This window comes from Loxodonta africana, chromosome 2, assembly GCF_030014295.1.
Source record: "Loxodonta africana isolate mLoxAfr1 chromosome 2, mLoxAfr1.hap2, whole genome shotgun sequence".
Classification (NCBI taxonomy): domain Eukaryota; kingdom Metazoa; phylum Chordata; class Mammalia; order Proboscidea; family Elephantidae; genus Loxodonta; species Loxodonta africana.
This window is the reverse complement of record NC_087343.1, coordinates 228,923,343-228,945,792: the sequence shown is the minus strand read 5'-3', so window position 1 is coordinate 228,945,792 and position 22,450 is coordinate 228,923,343. Positions and strand designations below refer to the sequence as shown.

Below are 22,450 nucleotides of genomic sequence, written 5' to 3'. Positions count from 1 at the left end.
CGGCCTCCACCAGACTGAGTCCAGCACAACTAGACAGTGCCCAGCTACCACCACCAACTACTCTGATGAATCACAACAGAGGGCCCTGGACAGAGCTGGAGATAAATATAGAACAAAATTTTAACTCACAAAAAAAGACCGGACTTACTGGTCTGACAAAGGCTGGAGAAACCCTGACAGAATGGCCCACGGACACCTTTTAATTCAGTACTAAAGTCACTCCTGAGGTTCACCCTTCAGCCAAAGGTTAGACAGGACCAAAAACAAAACGAGACTAAATGGGCACACCAGCCCAGGGGCAAAGATGAGAAGGCAGAAGGGGACAGGAGAGCCGGTAATAGGGAACTCAAGAGGAAAAAGGGAGAGTGTTGAAGAAAAAAAAATTAGTCACCAGTTATAAAGGCATCCCTCAAAATAACACAAAAGGATAATGATTTTTAAATTTTGCCAAATATACAAGAAAAACCACCAAACCAAACCCACTGCCGTCGAGTTGATTCCGACTCATAGCGACCCTATAGGACAGAGTAGAACTGCCCCATAGGGTTTCCAAGGAGCGCCTGGAGGATTTGAACTGCCAACCTCTTGGTTAGCAGCCATAGCACTTAACTACTATGCCACCAGGGTTTCCAAATATACAAGACGCCAGACTATTAACGTTCCAATTGCCTCTAGCACTGAGAATTTGGAGAAGTGGAAAACTGCAGATGAAACTGCCTTTTGCCCTACAGCCTCCCCCATCTTTACTCCCTCCTCCAAAATGAATGAAAAAAGTGTAAGCTTTGTGAGGAAAGGGACCACTGTCACCTAGAAACCCCAGAGCCCCTGTGGATGCCCAGGTCCACACACACACACACTTGTGCCCAGGAGGGCATGACGTCACACCTGTGCCCTCTTGTCAGAAAAGCACCTCACCTCACAGGCCACAGATTCTCTCGGCCCACCGGGCTGCGCCTCCAGCTGCTCCTTCACAGACCTGATTTCCTCTTCTTTGTTTTGCAGAAATGCCTGTGGAGATGATGACGATGATAAAACCATCACACCGATACTATGTGAAACATTCCCCTGACGCTGTAGGTACAAAATACTCTAATAAGCCTGCAGTTTTAAATATTAATTTGAAACTGCGTTTCTGTTAAAGTGCTTTCTGTTTAAAATGACACATTAGATTGGTTTTCAAAAATCAATTACAGTATTTCCCCAGACAATCTGTTTCAGAGCCGTCACCAGTATAAGGCAGGGGCTCTCTCATCTGACCAGTGGCTCCCAGGGTAGTTCACCCTCAAATTGCCTTTCACCGGCCATACAGGTATGCATGGCTTAACGTCCGTGACACGTTCTGTGAAACAGGACATTATGTGATTTGGATGCTGTGTGAACACCTGTGTCCACGGGACATGGGGCTCCCAGGTGCACTGCCCTGGCGGCTGCTGTGTGGCATGCGGCCTGGACAACTTCCACTGAGCACGTCTCGGGTGAGCACTTGGGGGGGCTCCCACCCTGCTGTCACCCAAGCTATCACCACCTTCTCTGCTAAGCCAGCTGCAGGAAAGGCCAGCTCGCCCTGTGAGAACTTCCTAAGGGAGGGGATGGTGTAGGCCACCTGAGCCAGGGCTGGGGCATCCAGGGCGCCTATCTGTGTATCAGTGTCCTACGGGACCACACCAGGCAAAACACAGGAACTAGACGGCTCAAGTCACATGAGCCATGGGGAATTCAGGTTGGGAGTTTGTGGGCCTGGGCCTCTATCGTCACAGACCAGGTGGCTTCCAGGCTGTGCACAGCAGCTGGGCAGAAGTGGGGCTCTGACCTCAAAACAGGAGTCTGACATCCTGGCACTCACGACACCTGGGTGCCCTGGCCCACCAACGTATATGCAGTCAGACGCCACCCAAACGGACGTTGAGCAACACATACCTGTACTTTAAAACCGTGCAGGTGCGGCCTGGGCGTGGGTCAGGCAATAAATACTGGCACATCCTAGAATTTCCCTCAATGCTGTTGGTTTGTTCATCGAACCTGTGCCAGGGTGGCACTACACATAATGACTCTGAACTTAATTTGTTTCAAGGCCATCCTTTAAGGATACATTTTCTTTACAAATTTGAATACTGTCTCTAACATACAGAAATTGCTTTTCTTTTTTGCTTTAAAGGCAGTTACATTAAAATAATGGAGTAGATTTAAAATTAGATATTTTTAATCATGCTGGTGGGAAGGATAGCAACAAGCACTCACTTACTAAAAAAATACCCTCTTCCAGAACGCCCCCCACCCCCGGTATGGCTTAGGCTGTCCCACCACCCCCCAGTTCTGACTTATTTCCTCCTATAGTGCTACCACTAAGGAAGTGCCTCTCCTGGCATTCTAGTCAACAAACATCGCAGCTGCACAGGGAGAGTGGCGCTTTGTGTCAGAAGCAAGAGCAGTTACGATCACTGGCTGGGGAACACTGGGTTCCCCACTCACAATTCCCAGGAGCTGCTTATCTTGGACTTCCCAGGCCCCGCCCTGGCCACCAGCCTCAGAGCAGAATCAGGTGCAGCTGGGGTGACCTGCCAGGTCTCCAGGGCAGGGCTTGTTTGGGTCTGGAAGCGGCCCGAGGTTCTGCTCTCCTGTGATGGACTGTCCACATGCAGTTCACAGAGAGCCCTGCAGCTCACCTTCAGGTGGGCATTCTCCTCCTGAAGCTCCCTGAGGCTGGCAGCAGCGTGACGGGCCTGCACATCTAGTTTTAAGGTCAGATGTAGTATTTCCTCATTTTTACTTGCTAAATCATCTTTAAGTTCTTCTAGCTGTTCTTTCAAGTCCAAAACCTTCATTAAAAATCAAAGAATGTAAGTATCAACAATTTTCTAACATTAGCTGAACTTAGACCAGACCAGGTCCATTGCCATTAAGTCAATTCTGACTCTCAGGGACCCTGTAGGACAGAGAAGAACTGCCCTATAGGGTTTCCAAAGAGTGGCTGGTGGATTCGAACTGCCGACCTTTTGGTTAGCAGCTGAGCTCTTAACACTGCACCACCAGGAGTTAATTTAATCATTATTAAAATAGCTGTAAAAGTTTTAAAAATACATGCCAAAAACATTTATCACAAGGAGCACATGGTAGTCATGATGTGCCAGTCTCACTGCAGGACCAGACCCTGGACGGCAGGGCCGGGTGTCCAGCACTTGCCTCTCTCACGTGCTGAGGGAGTGCCTGTAGTACTGCCTCTGGCTGTGCTTCTGCGGCCCCAGCAGGGCTGCCCACAGGAGGCACCCGGCATTTGGCTTCTTCTAGTTCAGTCTGCAATGCAGACACCAGAATCAAGTGATTCATCTGCTGTTTCTGTAATGCTTCTTTATCCTATTAAAAAAAAAAAACTTATTTTAGGCAAGTGTTTAAGGACCCAGGCACCTGACACTGCTGTCTCTTAAGGGGTACGTCACCCTTAGCTGTTTCTACAGCCCAGAGGTCACTGCGGGCACAGCCTCTCTGAATAAATAAATGAATGGGTGAGTGAGTGAATGAATGAACCAGTGAATGAGTGAATGACAGAACAAGTGAATGAGTATAACAGCTCCCACTGGAGACATAACCAAGGTGAGCTGTGGCTAGTCCTGGGACACAGCAGCCCTCCAGTGACTGGGTCAAACAAGACACCAGGGAATGGGACAGGTGCTGGGTGTGCTGCCCTGAGATGGTGGCAGTGAAAACATAGCATGGCCTCAAGAAAGGAACTCGCGTTCACATAAGCACTTATGAGACTCAAACACATCTGATAAAAAGCTCTCCTATTATCTTCAAGGAGTCCCTGGATAGTGCAAATGCTTAACGTCCTCAGCTGCCAACCAAAAGACTGGCAGTCGGAGTCCAACCAGAGGTACCTCAGAAGAAACGCCTGGCCACCTACTTCCAAAAACTCAGTCACTGAAAATACTACAGAGCTTGGCTCTACTCTGACACACATGGAGTTGCCCTGAGTTGGGATCAACTCAATAGCAAATGACAGACTGACAAGATTATCCTTGAAGCTGGAACTTGCATCTTGGGGCCAAGCTCCTGACTTTAAAATAAAATTGCTGATTGAGACTCACTTTACAAGTGACCTTTTAGCTTTCTGCAACAAAAAGTCAAACCTTAAATCCCATTTTAACCCTTTGGTGACCCAATTATTTTCTGCTTTGAATTTTTTGTTCAGAGCGTGGGTTTTTGTTAACGGGCACATGCTGAATCACTGGATGCCTGAATTTCTGGTAATTAGAATGGATTTTTCCTTCTTGCCCCTCCCCCACCCCCAGAGGCCTCCCCTGAGTGTTCAGTGATACACGTGACGTACCACTCGTTACACCACAGACTCCCACCGCGGTTTATTGGTACATATGTGTAAACAAATAAACATTTTCCAAATGTGTTTTTCTGACCAAAAACTCTGCCACCTCATACAATACCCTATAAAAACAGTGTATTTGCGGCACGTGCCCGTTTCCTCAGGTTCAGTCACAAAGGCCCCCGCTTGTGGCCGCACGCACTGTGTGTGGTACGGGAGCTCCCTGGTAACAGTCGCTGTACGTACTGCCAGGCACCAGCTTCCTAACAAACCCCAGAGGCAGCCAAGTTCATGGTTGCTGTATGCACCACCGGCATGACAGAGTTAACTATCATAAATGCTCGCCAAGAAGGGAAAAGTTGCTTACTGGGGACAGGGTTCAGCCCTTCACCAGGCTCTCGTCCATCACACAGTAAGATGGCATCACTCAGGCTCAGCCTCCGAGATTCAGTTTAAATGTTCAAATACAAACAAAAATGTGCAACATCACAGGCTCATAACACCAGGTTATAATACGTGACAACTATCACTGGAGACATTTTCCTTGGGGAGTTGACATAAACTCCTAAACGCAAAAGTTAAAGTAACTATAACCAGCTCAAAGCAAGGTAGCTGAAGGAACAGTAAGTTTTTTAAACCTACAGCTTTAAATATTTACTTTGTGAAATTAAAAAAAAAAAAAAAAAATTTTTTTTTTTTTTTTTAATTTACTAAGGAAAAATTCAGTGCACCTGAGTGGTGGAGGAGTGTCCCACAGGCTGGTGTAAATCCCAGTGGGGCAAATACGAGCCTCTGAGCAGTCAAAGCAGACCAGCCCACCCTCACCACATCCCTAGTGCCTGCTGCGTGAGTGCAGATGAGAAAGGAGAGCCCCTCAAGTAATACAGAGGGGGCTCACCTGCTGTAACTCTTCCCCAATCCTTCTCTGCATCTCCAGCTCTTCCTGGAGCTGGGCCGCCCTCCTGCCAGCCTCGGCAACTGCCACCTCCAGGCTCTGGATCTCCTCCTGCTGCACCGCCAGCCGTCTGTCAGCCAGCTCCTTCTTCACAGCCAACTCGTTAAACCCATCGGACTTCTCCCTTAACTTTTCCTGTAACAATTCAACCTAAAACCACCACCAAGAAAAGCTTGAGAAAGGCAAGAGATCACGAGAAACAAAAACACATATCTTCCAAACAAAAAGCACATGACACCGCAGGTAGAAAGATGAGGGACCCTCCGTGTTTCCCAGCGTGTGTATTTCCCAGCACGCACACAACGGAACCTCATGAGAGACAGCAGGTGAGGCTTTCCTAAGCTGGGCAGTCTTCCTGAATAAAGACACTGTGGTGAAAATAACAGCAGGATGCAAAATTGCTATGAAAATAAAATGCACTTTGTCAGCAGAAGGTCATGGCTGGGGTTAGTTGGTAATGCAGGGGTTTGAGAAGTGAGCTGGCATTGCTGCCTTTGCTTCCACCCCATCCAGGCCGAGAGGAGACCAGTTTAACACCCAAAGAAATAAGAGCAAATGCAACCCATGGGTGCAATTTCCTTGCCAATCTGATAGTTGATGATGCGAGAGGTTTGGACTTACTGCCTGTTCACGTGAAGGCTTTTTTGGTGACAATAACTGTACTGGGCTATGTTTAACATATTTTTAGAACTGCTTACTGATACAGCCGGGATTCTTTTCAAAATAATCCTGTGGGCAGGGATGTGGAGGAACGGGGTCCCTCATACACTGTTGCTGGGAACGTAACATGGTGCAGCTGCTGGAGCGCAGCTTGGTCGTGTCTTACAGACTAAACAAGGAGCTACCACGGGACCCAGCAACTGCACTCCTGCGCATTCACTCCGGAGAGGTGAAGACTTGTGTACACACAAACAACTGTACATAGATGTTTGCAACTGCTTTATTCATAAAAGCCCAAACCTGGAAACACCTGGATGTCTTCAACAGGTGAATGGCTAAACAAACTGCAACAGAAAGGAACGACTACTAACATATGGAACAACTACTAACATATGGATGGCTCTCCAGAGTTACATTGGGTGGAAAAAGCAAATCTCAAAAGGTCACATACTGCATCATTCCATTTATATAAACCAAAAACCCAAACTCATCATCAAGTCAATTCCGACTCATAGTGACTCTACAGGAAAGAGGAGAACTGCTCCATAGGGTTTCCAAGGAATAGGTGGTGGATTTGAACTGCTGACTTTCTGGTTAGCAGCCAAGCTCTTAACCACTGTACCACCAGGGCTCTTCCACTTATATAGCATTCTTGAAATAACATAATTACAGAAACGGAGAACAGATGAGCACTTGCCAGAGGTTAAGGAGTAGCAGCTGTGGGAGGGTGGAGGGCCAGGCTAGAGAAGGCCACAAGGAGCATCCCTGTGGGGATGAACACTCCATACCCGCACTGCATCAGGGTCTACACCCAGGGTGTGATGCTGTACTCAATGTCTTAGGCGTTACCACTGGGGAAACTGGGGAAAGGGTACCTGGGATGGATCTCTGTATTATTTCTTACAACTGCATGTGTATCTACAATAATTCCAAAATAAAAGGGTAATTTAAAAAAGAATAAGCAAACTAACTAGCATCACGTCAGACAACAGGAAGCAGGCAGTTATAGTCCCAAGTGGAACAGTGCCCGAAAAACAAACGCAGGACAAGTTTTGGTCCTGGGCCAGCCACGGAGGGCAGGCAGCTGGATGCGGGCCGTGGGGTAGAGGGAAGTAGGGCTGTTCTTACCTCTTCACTCGGCTGCATGCTCTGCCATTTTCACAGACATGGAAGGCAAACATGAGACAGAAGGTAAGGCTTGCGTGTGTCCTGCAGCACACCAATCCCAGCCCCGGGCTCCCAGCATGGACTCACATGGCTGTCCCGCGCACCCGTGGCCTGGGGCCGGGCCGCCCGCCGCAGCTGCTCCTCCAGCCTCTGGATCTCCTGCTGGAACTCATCACGCTCATGTTCCCGCTCCGCAGCCTGCTCCTGCCACGAGAGCGGCCATGTGACCATCTCCTTCCAGATGCAATGACAGAGTTTACCGCAAGCGTGTCTGTCCCTGGTCGTGTCCACCCGCCTTTTAGGGAAGCTGAGGGGTGTGGTATCAGAGCATGGGCCTGGCCCATGCTGCCAGAGCTTCGCACCTCCATGCTGGGTACCGAGCTTCTATTTTATATAAGCATCTGCCCCCCAATATTATGTCAGTATTGTTTTTGTACATCGGGGTACATGAAAAGGAGTGGCCCTTTACACATGAAGCAACACCGGCTCTTGAGCTCTGATGACTACAGAGGGAATGATGTGGGGAGCTGCCCAAGGGAACAGATTCAGGAAAAACTCAGGATGGCACCCCCCAGCAGCAGGTATGGGCACCCAGGGCCCCAGTGCACACCCGCAGGACACATCCCAGGAACAGAAGGGGCATGCCAGGGAACAGCCAGCAAGGCTGTGATCTGACAAGGGGACATCACAGATTCCTCTTCACAGTCACCCTGCAGCTGACGCTTCCTGAGTGATCAGGAAAGTTCAGGTGACAGCAAAGAAAAGCACACGTCACAAACCACGAGGGATAGTGCTTGGTCTCCTGTTTGTTGAGGGAAAAAATTGGTTTTGTACCTACGTAAGCACAGAACGCAGTCCCTGAGGGGTACAAATGGTTAACGCCCTCGGCCGCTAACTGAAAGGCTGGAGATTCTAGGCCACCCAGAGGTGTCTCAGAAGACCTGGTGATCTGCTTCTGAAAAATGTGCCACTGAAAACTCTGCAGAGAGCAGCTCTGCTCGGACGCGCACGGGTCGCCAGGAAGCGGGCCAACTCCGTGGCGACTGATCTGCGAGCACAGAACATCCGGAAAACCCCAGGCCCCTCTCCTGCTACGCGTGGGCACATCCAACGGTGGCAGCATTATACGTAGCTTGGTTTTCTTTATTTTGTGACTGTGATTGCCTGAGGAGCCTGCGTGATTTATGTGCCGAGAAACAGACTTAGCAGGCTACGATGGTAAGTTTATAACAGAGAAACCAGGCTAACACCTTAAACGGGTCAGCTCAGCGGCACTGACTGTGTAATGACAACACAGCTGCCGCACACCCTCCCTGGGCCTTCCTGCCCAAGCAGCCATGGAAAAGCACCTGACGCCCCAGGGAGGGACACAGCAACCTAGGGGCCCACACTTTCCCAACACCAAGGTCACGACAGACAAAGTAAGGCCGAGCAACAGCCCAGGTGCAGGGGCCAGAGACACACCAGTGGGACCTGCGGGGAGCTGGACTGGCTGCCGGGCTGACAGACTCCGAGCACGCTGTGAGGACAGCTGGCGACATGAGAGCCTGGACCACCAGCTAGGGGGCAGCACCATACAGAGGTAAGACTTCCTCATCTTGATAATCGTACTGTGGCTACGGAAGTGAATGCCCATGTTCTCAGGAAACACATTTAAGTATTTGGAAGGAAAGGCAGATTGCCACTAACACTCAAACAGTTCAGTAAAAAGTAGTACATGTGTGCGTATGTGTGCGTGTGTGTGCGTGTGTGTGCGTGTGTGTGTTGGCCGTACCCCCAAGTCCTGAGGCAAAGTCAGCTGGAAAACGACAGCTGGCTCAGGAATCGGATGAATCTGAGTATAGAGTATGAAGAACTTTGTGTGTTATTCTTTCTACTTTTACTGAGTTTATAATTGTCTCAAAATAAAGTTAAACACAGTTATTTGAGGGGAGCCATGGACTGAACTGTGTCCTCCAAAAAAGTAAGCTGATGTTCTAAGCCCCATACCTGTGAACATGACCTTGTTTGGAAACAGGGTTTCTGAAGATGTTATCAGTTCGCATGAGGTCATACCGGGGTATGTGGGCCCTAATCCTATATGACTGGTATGCTCATAATAGAGAAGAGACAGCTACAGACACACAGGAAGGCGGCCATGTGAAGACAGAGGCAGACTGGTGGGAGGCAGCAGAAAGCCAAAGAACGCCAAGGATCTCTGCCCTCACCAGAAGCTGAGAGAGAACATGGACCAGCTTCTACCTCAGAGCCTCAAAGGGAAACGACATGGCCCACACCCAGATCTCAGATTCCAGAATTAAGAGCGAATACACTTCTGTTCTATAAGCCCCCGAGCCTGCTAAGTGTGCTACTTTGCCCTACGGCAGCCCCAGGGCAGTAATATGACAAATGTGAAGGTGCTTTAATGAGCGATCCACGGGGACGCAGGCTCTTACGTCCATGAACTGCCTCTGGCTGCGCAGGTGCTTGTCTAGAGAAGCCATCTGTTGCTTCAGGGCGACGACCTCGTCTGCGTACTGGGCGCATGCCTGGTGCCGGGACACCTGCTCCTCGAGCTCAGACTCCAGCACCTGCAGCTGGGACAGCAGAGCAGCGCGGTCCTTCTCAGACTGCTTCCTAGTCTCCAACTGCTCCTTCATGAGACACTCCACCTCCTTCCGGAGACCTAGAGCACAAAGAACATGCACGGAGGAAAATACCCAGGACTCAGAGCATGGCATTTTCCTGCCTAACAGACGTGGAGACAGACAGACAGACTTCACCGTGCAGGGCTGCCCAGTGGCTGCAGGGACTGATGTAAAGACAGACAGGCTCCACTGCACAGGGCTGATAGTGACTGCTGGAACTGATACGGAGACAGACAAACTCCAAGACACAGAGCCACCCGATGGCTGCAGGGACCGATGTAGAGACAGACAGGCTCCACTGCACAGGGCTGATAGTGACTGCTGGAACTGATATGGAGACAGACAAACTCCACCACACAGAGCCACCCGATGGCTGCAGGGACCGATGTGGAGACAGACAGACTCTACCACGCCAAGCCACCCAGTGACTGCTGGGGTAGATGTGGAGACAAACATACAGGCTCCACCACAACAGGGCTGCCCGGTGGCTGCAGGGACTAATGTGAAGAGAGAGGGACAGACTCCACTACACAGGGCTGCCCAGTAACTGCCAAACCGATCTGGGACAGACAGACAGACTCTACCACGCAGGCTGAGAGTTACTGCCAAGGCCAATGTGGAGACAGACAGACACCATTGTGTGGGGCTGATGGGGACTGCAGGACAGATGTGGAGACAGACAAGCAGACCCCACTGCATAGGGTTGCCCACGACTGCTGAGGTGGAATCCTCCCTGCATAGCGGACCCAGATGCAGCTGTCACGATGCTGCCCCGACACAAACAAAATTGTATCCAGCCTCTCTCGCAGCGAGGTGTGGAGGCCACAAGACCAAGTCTTGGCCATGGAGGTGAGCACGAGAGTCTGTGAAAGTTCCAGATCACCTCACAGAGATGCTGCCTGACCCCTTCCTTCGTGCTTTCCCTGCCTCCTGGTGAACAGGTGAGCGAAGTGCCTGCAGGAGCAAGCCAGGGTGCCTGTGTCTGCCCCAGAGGCCAAGCCTGCATCCAACTCACCTGTCCAATATTACCAAATACCCACTTGAAATAAACGCGAAGTACTCTTGCAAAAATTATACCTTCTAAACGAAAATGGCCTAAAATAAAAGTGCATACACTCTGAGACGTGTCTGTCAGTATGTTGTACTGTGGGGGCTTGCTTGTTGCTGTGATGCTGGAAGCTATGCCACCAGTATTCGAATACCAGCAGGGTCACCCACGGTAGACGGGTTTCAGCTGGGTTTCCAAAGGAAGACTAGGAAAAAAGACCAGGCGGTCTACTTCTGAAAAGAATTAGCCAGTGAAAACCTTATGAATGGCAGCGGAACACTGCCTGATATAGTGCCAGAAGATGAGCCCCTCAGGTTGGAGGGCACTCAAAAGATGACTGGGGAAGAGCTGCCTCCTCAAAGTAGAGTTGACCTTAATGACGTGCATGGAGTCAAGCTTTTGGGACCTTCATTTTCTGATGGGACAAGACTCAAAATGAGAAGAAACAGCTGCAAACATCCATGAATAATCAGAACATAGAATGTATAAAGTATGAACCTATGAAAACTGAAAATCATCAAAAATGAAATAGAACACATAAACTTTGATATCCTAGGCATTAGTGAGCTGAAATGGACTGGTATTGGGCATTCTGAATCAGACAACATATGGTCTACTATGCTGGGAATGACAACTTGAAGAGGAATGGCGTTGCATTCATCATCAAAAAGAACATTTCAAGACCTATCTTGAAGTATAACGCTGTCAGTGATTGGACAATACCCATATGTCTACAAAGAAGACCAGTTAATATGACTATTATTCAGATTTACACACCAACCACTAAGGCCAAAGATGAAGAAATTGAAGATTTTTACCAACTTCTGCAGTCTGAAATTGATTAAACATGTAATCAGGATGCATTGATAATTACTAGTGATTGGAATGCAAAAGTTGGAAACAAAGGAGTATCGGTAGTTGGAAAATATGGTCTTGGTGATAGCAACAATGCCGGATATCACATGATAGAAGTTTCCAAGACCAATGACTTCATTGCAAATACCTTTAACACTAAAATAAATGGCAACTAAACATGTGGACCTCGCCAGATGGAATACACAGGAATCAAATCTGCTACATCTGTGGAAAGAGACAATGGAAAAGCTCAATATCATCAGTCAGAACAAGGCCAGGGGCCGACTGTGGAACAGACCATCAATTGCTCATATGCAAGTTCAAGTTGAAACTGAAGAAAATTAGAACAAGTCCATGAGAGCCAAAGCACAACCTTGAGTAATTGCCACGTGAATTTAGAGACCATCTCAAGAACAGATTTGACGTGTTGAACACCGATGACCGAAGACCAGACGAGTTGTGGATTGACATCAAGGACATCATCCACGAAGAAAGCAAAAGGTCATTAAAAAGACAAGAAAGACCAAAATGGATGTAAGAAGTGACTCTGAAACTTGCTCTTCAAAATCGAGCAGCTGAAGCAAAAGAAAGAAATGATGAAGTAAAAGAGCTGAACAGAAGATTTCAAAAGGCGGCTTGGAGACAAAGTATCATAGTGACATGTGCAAAGAGCTGGAAATAGAAAACCAAAAGGGAAGAACACGCTCGGCATTTCTCAAGCTCAAAGAACTGAAGAAAATTTTCAAGACTCGAGTTGCAATAGTGAAGGATTCTATGGAGAAAATATTAAACGACACAGAAAGCATCAAAAGAAGATGGAAGGAATACACAGAGTCATTATACCAAAAAGAATTGGTTGATGTTCAACCATTTCACGACGTAGCACATGATCAGGAACGAATGGTACTGAAGGAAGATGTCCAAGCTGTGCTAAAAGTGCTAAAGGCATTGGCAAAACACAAGACTCCAGGAATTGATGGAATGCCAACTGAGATGTTTCAACAAATGGACACAGTGCTGGAGGTGCTCACTCGTCTATGCCAAGAAATGTGGAAGACAGCTACCCGGCCAAGTGAGTGGAAGAGATTCATATTTATGCCTGTTCCCAAGACAGGTGATCCAATGGAATGCTGAAATTATCGAACGATATTATTAATATCACACACAAGTAAAATTTTGCTGAAGATCATCCAAAATTGGCTCCAGCACTATATTGACAGGGAACTGCCAGAAATTCAGGCCGGATTCAGAAGAGGATGTGGAACCAGGGATATCATTGTTGGCTGAAAGCAGAGAATACCAGAAAGATGTTTACCTGTGTTTTGTTGACTCTGCAAAGGCATTCAACAGTGTAGGTCATAACAAATTATGGATAACACTGCAAAGAATGGGAATTCCAGAACACTTAATTGTGCTCATGAGGAACCTGTACGTAGATCAAGAGGCAGTTGTTCAAACAGAGCAAAGGGATACTGCATGGTTTAAAGTCAGGAAAGGTGTGCATCAGGGTTGTATCTTTCGCCATGTCTATTCAATCTGTATGCTGAGCAGATAAATAGAGAGGCTGGACTGTATGAAGAAGAAAAAGGCATCATGATTGGAGGAAGACTCATTAACAACCTGTGTTAGGCAGATAACACAACCTTGCTTGCTGAAAGTGAAGAGGACTTGAAGCACTTACTGATGAAGATCAAAGACCACAGCCTTCAGTACGGATTACGCCTCAACATAAAGAAAACAAAAGTCCTCACAACTGGACCAATAAGCAACACCATGATAAACAGAGAAAAGACTGAAGTTGTCAAGGATTTCATTTTACTTGCGTCCACAATCAACACCCATGAAAGAGGCAGTCAAAAAATCAAGTGACACGCTGCGTTGGGCAAATCTGCAAAAGATGTCTTTAAAGTGTTGAAAAGCAAAGATGTCACCTTGAAGACTAAGGTGCGCCTGACCCAAGTCATGGTATTTTCAATCACATCTTATGCATGCGAAAGCTGGACAATGAATAAGGAAGATGGGAGAAGAATTGATGCCTTTGAATTATGGTGCTGGCGAAGAATATTGAATATACCATGGACTGCCACAAGAACGAACAAATCTGTCTTAGAAGCAGTACAACCAGGATGTTCCTTAGAAGCAACGATGTCAAGACTGAGTCTTACATACTTTGGACATGTTGTCAGAAGGGATCAGTCCTTGGAGAAGGACATCATGCTTGGTAAAGTAGAGGGTCAACAGAAAAGAGGAAGACCCTCAATGAGGTGGATTGTCAGAGTGGCTGCAACAATGGGCTTAAGCATAATAACAATTTTGAGCATGGTAAAGGACCGGGCAGTATTTCGTTCTATTGTACATAGGGGCACTATGAGCGGGAACCAACTCAACAGCACCTAACAACAGCAGCTCTCAAAACTCGTTTTGGTTCATAAAACTCTTCATCAATCTTTTATGACAAACTATCACTACTGCTAACAACACTTTTTGTAAATATTCATGCCAATACCCAGTAATTAATGACAGTAAATTAGCATGAAACATGCAGCTACAGCGACATTATTTGCAACCCCCCAGGGTGTGAATCACAGTCATGTAAGTGCCTTTACAGTGGTGCTGCATTGGCATAGAGCCCACTGTTCAAAGACAGTGTCACCTCCCCGGAAACACTGATGGGTATACACACTCAAGCAAAGGCGCCGAGACTCTGCACACGACCCAGGGTTGACTACGCCCAGCTGTGAGGAGGCATGCTGGATGGGAACTCAGCCTCAGAGCTTCGCAGAAGCTACTGCAGACATGATCGCCTGCAAACAGCACACAGAGGCTACAGCTGTGGAACGTTAACACTGACTCCTTAGACCAAAGCATCATTACATTTAAAGATATTAAGGTCTGCCACAGACACTCGGAACAACTTTCCTCTTCAGTCCAATGGCAGCAAACTCTGAGGCAAGCAGGAAGGGCACACATCACAGGGAAATCACTTGCTTATCTTACAAACCTGAATCCTTCTGTGCTACAGTGACAGGAACACCTATGAATCGAAATACACAAACATTCACAGAAGTAAACATACAAGAACACATGACCATGCATATAAAAGTTCAGAAATTAGAGGAAGGAGAACGTCAGTAGCAAGGCTCTGGGGAATGTTTGGCATCAGACAATTTGCAGATACGTGCATCCCCACGGCCCGCCACCCTCTGCGCTCAGGTCACTGAGGCTTCTGTTCCAGAACTTCGGCACTGACCGCTAAATGGGACAAAGGAAGAAACAGGCAGACCGCAGCCCCTAAGGCAGTTGTTTCTAGCTGGCAGCTATGTGATGACAATACACGCAGCAAAGATAAAAAGGTAGACCCTGAAACACAGGGTTCCACCATCTGGGGAGAGAAGGCCTCGTGGAACCAGGCCCCACATAGAGGGGTGGCCTGGAGAACCCCTGTAGCAGATTGTAGGGGGGACTGGGACATGCTGCACCAGCCTTCAGTTGGTGCCCTGGGCTATCATCACAGCCTGGCCGACAGGTGAGGGTGGAGTGGGCCCGGGGTCGAGGCTACCTCGAGGGCTGAGAAGCTGCCACATGCATGCAGGCCCAGGGCTCCCAAGACAGATCTCCTGACACTCAAATGTCGTCAGTAACTATTTCCATTTTTACAACCACTGGGCAAGCCAAACCAGGCACCTGCGCAGGGACCCAGCCAAGGGCCACCACATCTACCTAGAGCTGTGAGCTCCTCTGAAGGCATTAACCCTTCATCCCATGCTCAGAAAGCAGAGGTCAGCTCTCCCTTCCGCAGCCAAACAGCAGAGATCCTGCACAGCCCATGTCCTCTCGGTCCGTAACTGCTTGCTAAGCGTCTGCTGGGCCAGGCCCTCAAGGGTGAGTACTGTCTGAAGGACAGACAGCACCTGAACACGGCAACGTGGAGGCACGGGGGAAGGAAAAAATCACAACATACATGCACGCGCACACACACACATGCATGTGCAGACACGCACGTGCATACACGCACATACGCATGCACAGCCCACACACATGCACGAGCGCACACATGCATGCACAGCGTGCACACACACACGCACACACACACACAGGCATCCACAAGCATGCACACAAGCACTGGCACCCACATGTGCACACACTGATTCCTGGGCTTTGGAACAGGTTCACCATCCGACAATGTCCAGAGTCCACAAAGCAGAGGGACAGTCCGATGCCCATGTCCCTACAGTCCGGAAGGTCAGGGCTCTACAGCCAGCATCTCTTACCAGCTTCTCTCTCCTGTGCGCCGGCAGCCAGCACCTCCTTCTGGCTCTGCAGGGCAGCACACTCCTCCTTTAGCTGTGCCTGCTCCTGGGTGGCCGCCTGGAGCTGCTGGCTCAGGTGCTCCAGCTCTAAGACCAGGCACTGCTCTGACTGCTCCTTCTGGTCCAGCGCCACCTGCAGGTCTGCCCTCTCTTCTTTGAACCCCTCGATGAGGCCTGCAGAGGAGACCAGGTGAGGTGGGTGCCCGCCAAGAAAAAACAGCAGGTACCAAGGGCCATGCCTGGCCTGTGCTGTCACGTGGTAGACACCAGCTGGGGAGGGGAATGGGAAGTGGAAGAGATGCCTGGCCCCCTGAGAGCTGGGCCACCAGATCAGCACCTCGCCTCGGTCCTGGGTCACATCCCTCCCCACCCGAACACATCTGGGCTCAACCCAGCTCAGACCCTGCAAGCACAGAAACAAAAAAAAGCATGAACTCCTGACAGAACCCTGGCCCCCCATGTCTGCTCTGAGCCAAGTAGGCTGATGTCCCATCCTGCTGTGCTCCAGAAGGCTCTGGAAACCCACTGCTGCCCAGGCAGAGAAACTGCCTGCCCCTCAAAATGCAGAGCTTCTCCCACATGCATCTCCTATCCAGGTGATGAGGGCCTCATGGCGCAGAGTGCCCCGCCATCACTGGTTTTAGTCTGTAGTGAAGAACTGTGCTGCCCCACGTCCCTCTTGAGGTGGCCCGTCCTCCCACCCTCCTGCGCCTGCTCACCGCTCACCGTGGGCCTGGTAGAGCTCCCTCCTGAGGTGTCCCGTCCCACCGCACCTCACCCCATCTAGCAACCCAGCCCCCATGGGAGTGGAGCCCAGCTTGCTCGCTCACCGTGGGCCTGGTGGAGCTCCCGGGTGAGCGCGGCCGTCGCAGAGCTCTCCTCACTGAGGCAGTCCAGTAGCTCCTTCTGCTGTCTAATGACCTGTGCAGTCTCCTCATTTTTATAATTAAATTCTTTCTCAAAACGAGCGTGAATTTGGTGTGCTTCCTCCAGCTGTTAAAACACATTTGAAAATCAGAACTGCACACTGAAAATAGCCAAAGCTTACATCAACACCACACGTGGGCAGAATTCTAGTGACATCGTAAATATTCCACAAGAAGCAATCATTTCAACACTCAACACACAACGTACCTTGTTTTATCACACTTCGTCGCTTTACTACGCTTTGCAGACACTGTGCTTTTAACAGATTGAAGGTTTGTGGCAACCCTGGTTGAGCAAGCCTCTCAGCGCCATTTTTCCAATAGCATGTGCTCACTTCATGTCTCTGTGTCACATTTTCATAATTCTTGCAAAATTTCAATTTTTTTTACTATCATTATATCTGTTATGGTGAGCTGTGATCAATGAACTTTGGTGTTACTATTGTAATTGTTTTGGGGTGCCATGAACCACACCCATAAAAGATGGCGAACTTAGTCGATAAATGTGTGTGTTTTGACAGCTCCACCTACCGGCTGTTCCCCCATCTCTCTCTCCCTCTCCTGGAGCCTCTCTATTCCCTGAGACGCGACAATATTGAAATTAGGCCAATTAACAACCCTACAATGGCCTCTAAGTGTTCAAATGAAAGGAAGAGTCTCACGTCTCTCCTTTTAAATCAAAAGCTGGAAATGATTAACTTACTGAGGAAGGCATGTTGAAAGCTGAGACAGGCCGAAAGCTCGGCCTCTTGCACCAAACAGTTAGCCAAGTTGTGAATACAAAGGAAAAGTTCTTGAAGGAAATTAAAAGTGCTACTCCAGTGAACATATGCACGATAAGGAAGCGGAACAGCCTCATTGCTGCTATGGAGAAAGTTTTAGTGGTCTGGGTAGGAGATCAAATCAGCCAGGATATTTTCTTAAATCGAAGCCTAATCCAGAACAAGACCTTAACTCTCCTCAGTTCTATGAAGGCGGAGAGGGGGGAGGAAGCTGCAGAAATCTGAAGGCTGCACAGCTGGTTCACGAGGTTTGAGGAAAGAAGCTGCCCCCGTAACACGGAAGCGTAAAGTGAAGCAGCAAGCACTGAGGCAGCAGCTGCGGCGAGTCACCCAGAAGGGCTCACCGAGACAACGGGGAAGACGGCTACGCTAGACGGCGGACGATGGAGCAGCAAGCGCTGAGGCAGCAGCTGCGGCGAGTCACCCAGAGGGGCTCACCGAGACAACGGGGAAGACGGCTACGCTAGACGGCGGACGATGGAGCAGCAAGCGCTGAGGCAGCAGCTGCGGCGAGTCACCCAGAGGGGCTCACCGAGACAACGGGGAAGACGGCTACGCTAGACGGCGGACGATGGAGCAGCAAGCACTGAGGCAGCAGCTGCGGCGAGTCACCCAGAGGGGCTCACCGAGACAACGGGGAAGACGGCTACGCTAGACGGCGGACGATGGAGCAGCAAGCACTGAGGCAGCAGCTGCGGCGAGTCACCCAGAGGGGCTCACCGAGACAACGGGGAAGACGGCTACGCTAGACGGCGGACGATGGAGCAGCAAGCGCTGAGGCAGCAGCTGCGGCAAGTCATCCAGAGGGGCTCACCGGGGTAACGGGAAGACGGCTACGCTAGACGGCGGACGATGGAGCAGCAAGCGCTGAGGCAGCAGCTGCGGCGAGTCACCCAGAGGGGCTCACCGGGGTAACGGGGAAGACGGCTACGCTAGACCGTGGGTTTTCAGTGCAGACGGAACAGCTGTAGATCGGAGGACGACGCCACGGGACTGTGGCAGCTCAAGAGCAGACGTCAATGCCTGCTTCAAGGCTTCAGAGGACAGGCTGACTCTCTTGTTAGGCACTAATACAGCTGGTGACTTTAAGTTGAAACAAATGTTCACTTACCACTCAGAAAATCCTAGGGCCCTTAAGAATTATGCCACGTCTACTCTGCCTGTGCTCCATAAATGAAACAACAAAGCCTGGATGACGGCATATCTGATTACAAAACGGTTTACTGAAAATTTTAAGCCCACTGTTGAGACCTATTGCTCAGAAGAAAAGATTCCTTTCAAAATACTACTGCTCACTGACAATGCACCTGGTCACCCAAGAGCTCTGATGGAGATGTACAAGGAGATTAATGTTGTTTTCATGCCTGTTAACACAATATCCATTCTGCAGACCCATGGATCAAGGACTAATTTCTACTTTCAAGTCTTATTATTGAAGAAGTACATTTCATAAGGCTATAGGTGCCATAGATAGTGATTCCTCTGATGGATCTGGAAACTTTCTGGAAAGGATTCACCATTCTAGATGCCACGAAGATCATTCGTGATTCATGGGAGGATGTCAAACATCAACATTAACAGGAGTTTGGAAGAAGCTGATTCCAACCCTCATGGATGACTTTGAGGGGTTCAAGGCTTCAGTGGAGGAAGTAACTGCACATGTGGTGGAAACAGCAAGAGAACTAGAATTAGAGGTGGAGCCTGAAGATGTGACTGAATTGCTGCCATCTCACGATAAAACTTTAATGGATGAGGAGCTGCTTTTTATGGATGAGCAAAGTGGTTTCTTGAGGTGGAATCTACTCCTGGTGAAGATGCTGTGCATATTGTTGAAACGACAACAAAGGATTTAAAATATTATGTAAACTCAGTGGATAAAGCAACAGCAAGGTTTGAGAGGATTGACTCCAGTTTTGAAAGAAGTTCTACTGTGTGTAAAATACTCTCAGATAACATCACTTGCTAAAAAGAAATCTTTCACAAAAGGAAGAGTCAATCAATGTGGCAAACTTCATTGCTGTCTTATTTTAAGAAATTGCCACAGCCACCCCAGCCTTCAGTAACCACCACCCTGATCAGTCAGCAGCCATCAACATCGAGGCAAGACTTGCCACCAGCAAAAATATCTCGCTGAAGGCTCAGATGATGGTTAGCATTTTTTTTTTTTTTTTAGGAATAAAGTATTTTTTAATTAAGGAATGTGCAGTTTTTTAAGACATAATGCTATTGCACACTTAACAGACTACGGTATAGTGTAAACATAACTTTTATATGCATTGGGAAGCCAAAAAATTCATGTGACTTGCTTTATTGCAGTGGTCTGGAACCAACCCCGCAATATCTCTGAGGTATGCATGTATTATGTCAATTGCTAAATAATTAAACTTGCTCATTCAACAAATTTTCAAAGAAAAATTGCACAAAGATACACATAAAACATTTCAAAGAACAAATATGACACATAAACTGTCCACCAGAGAACCAGGCCACAGGGCAGAGACACACTGGGGATGGGGGATGGGACATTGGTCTTAATCACCCACATCACACAGGGCCAGTGGGGACCAAGGGCACCTTGCCACAGCACAGAGATGCTCCCTCTCCAACGTGTGCCGCCAGCAACGTCTCACATCTTAGCCCAACGGCAGCCCTGCTCCCACCTCCATGTGTCCTGGGCCCCACTCCTGCGGCCTCCACGCCCACTAGGCAAGCACATCCATGCAACTCCCTCTCCAACTCTTTGCTCAACTACTGACAGGAACTCAGTCCCAGAGCCAGGGTCTCCCTCAGCCTCCTCGTGGATCAGGACAGTCCAGGCCCAGCTTCCAAGGAAACCATGTTGTTTCTACCTTTGAAACAGCCCCAGAAGCCACTTCTCTCCCTACCCTCCCCATAGGCTACCAGTACGCCCCCTACCTGACTGCTGGCCTGCCCTTCCTGCAGCCAAGACTACTCCCCATGAGCATGAGCCAGAGACACAAGCCAGCAAGGAGTGGCTGCCTCTCTGAACTCAGCCCTCACACCGGCCTCCACTCCCCTCTGTGGCCCTCTCTGCTGGTACCCCCATGCCCCCTTTGCAGCCTCTCCCCTGGCCCCCCGACACTCCCGCTGCAGCCCTCTCCCCTGGCCCCCCCACGTCCCCTCAGTGGCCCTCTCCCCGGCACACCTCACACTCCCTGTACCCCCTCTGCAGTCCTCTCTCTTAGCATACACTACATCCCCCCACATTCCCCACACCTGTGCGGGCACCTCCCCAGGGGGCTCATGCTCCACGGGACAGTTTACATGAACAGAGCACGCTGACAGCAGCGCACATCCAGGACAAGTCTGCCCTCACTCAGCCCCTGGGCCACACAGGGCCTAGGGACCCCTCAGTGTAATGACATTACAGCATCTGGGTACTGTGGATGCCCAGTTCTGAGGAGAGAATGGGGTAGGCGGGGGGTGCAGAAAAGGCAGTGGGAGGAAACAAGAGAAAGAAACTTCAATTTCAAAACCATAACCCACAGCGGACTCCACTGACCCCACTGAGGAGAGAAAACCCATCAACTGTTTCTGCAGACCCAGACAACACTTCATGTAAAAACATCTACTTCTAACTGGGCTGACTCAGGAGAAAAGGTTCTCTTGCTTACTTGATTGCTCTGCATAAATTCTCACTCAACTTCTTTTCTAAATGTCTACAATGTTCCAGAAAGGTTAACAAAATCAATTCCCTTAGTGAAATTTCTAAAGGTAAAGACGCTCAACGTGAAATTGCAAGAGAGCATCCAGCTGGTTTATGTATTACCTAACTTAAATAGAGGTTTGTCTGTCATTGGTAGCAAGTCCACCTCCTCAAGAATTCTGGTTCAGAAGATTCCTCCTGAAGGAAAACGTGCGTAAGCACAGTGTCAGCTATGAAGGCCAACAAGCACCCTGGAAACCTCAGCGCAGGGTCTCTGCCTCCAGATGCCAGCGGTGGAGGGGCAGAAGGGAAGCAAGTTCCAGAGAGTGGGAACTCTCCCTTGGAGGCCTCCAGCATGGAGCCCAGCCATCACCCTCCACCTTGCCCGCACGATGCCAACACAGCCTGCACCTTGTCTGCAACCCCTTCTGAGGGCAGACTCACCCACGTTCCAGTGAGACTGTGTAGGGAGGCCCCTCCACACAGCACCTTACCTGTCTGCTGGAGTCCAGGGCCATCTCCAGGAGACTGTTCACAGCCACTCTGAGGCTCTGGTAGACCTTCCTGATCGGCTGCTCATACTCCAGTGTGGCCTCTGGGCTCATAAAGAAGCTCTCGCACACATGACTGCTGATCTCAGCCACAACAGATACCTCCGCAGACTCAAGCAGCGTCCCGTCAGGCTCTAGTGGAGCTATGCTGAACCCAGGCAGGGCCTCATCCAGTGTGGGGGCTGCAGAATGACCAGATCCAGAAACCTCCACACGCTGCACAGTGAGCAAGCCAACCTCCCAAAACAGCTTTAAGACGATGAGCAAACCATGTTAATTAGAGCAGAGAAAATCTAAGAATAATTGCCCGCTGTAGGAACAGGAAGCAACGCTGTATAGGAGCTGGGAAGGCTCCACCATGCCCAGACCTTGGATGTCCTTGAAGGATGGTCTCCTCCAGCATGGTCAGCAGAGGGAGACAAGGAGACAATAGTTCATGTCATGGCCACAATGCTGAGTCCCAGGCCAGCCCCTGGACGGTCCCCAGCAACAACCTTCTCCCACCAACAGCCCTCCCAAGGCCACCCATAGCACCCCAGCCCACACCCACAGGGAGGAGTCCCAGCAGCTCCTGCTTCTCAGTTGGT

The 22,450-nt window shown here is 49.4% G+C and overlaps 1 protein-coding gene across 3 annotated transcripts in view; it reads right to left on the bottom strand.

Moving 5' to 3' along the window:
* Positions 1-22,450, bottom strand: part of PCNT (pericentrin) — a 147,037-nt gene that overhangs the window by 72,221 nt on the left and 52,366 nt on the right. For 2 of the 3 annotated variants that reach the window (XM_064279604.1, XM_064279606.1), the window contains 10 exons: positions 21,807-22,045; positions 16,768-16,930; positions 15,899-16,111; positions 9,533-9,762; positions 7,185-7,301; positions 7,059-7,079; positions 5,214-5,420; positions 3,181-3,351; positions 2,664-2,816; positions 916-1,008 (listed from right to left, as the gene is read on the bottom strand). In XM_064279604.1, coding sequence (XP_064135674.1) covers positions 916-1,008; positions 2,664-2,816; positions 3,181-3,351; positions 5,214-5,420; positions 7,059-7,079; positions 7,185-7,301; positions 9,533-9,762; positions 15,899-16,111; positions 16,768-16,930; positions 21,807-22,045 — 1,607 coding nt within the window. The remainder of the gene's footprint in view (positions 1-915; positions 1,009-2,663; positions 2,817-3,180; positions 3,352-5,213; positions 5,421-7,058; positions 7,080-7,184; positions 7,302-9,532; positions 9,763-15,898; positions 16,112-16,767; positions 16,931-21,806; positions 22,046-22,450) is intronic. The other variant, XM_064279605.1, reaches the window with a different exon arrangement.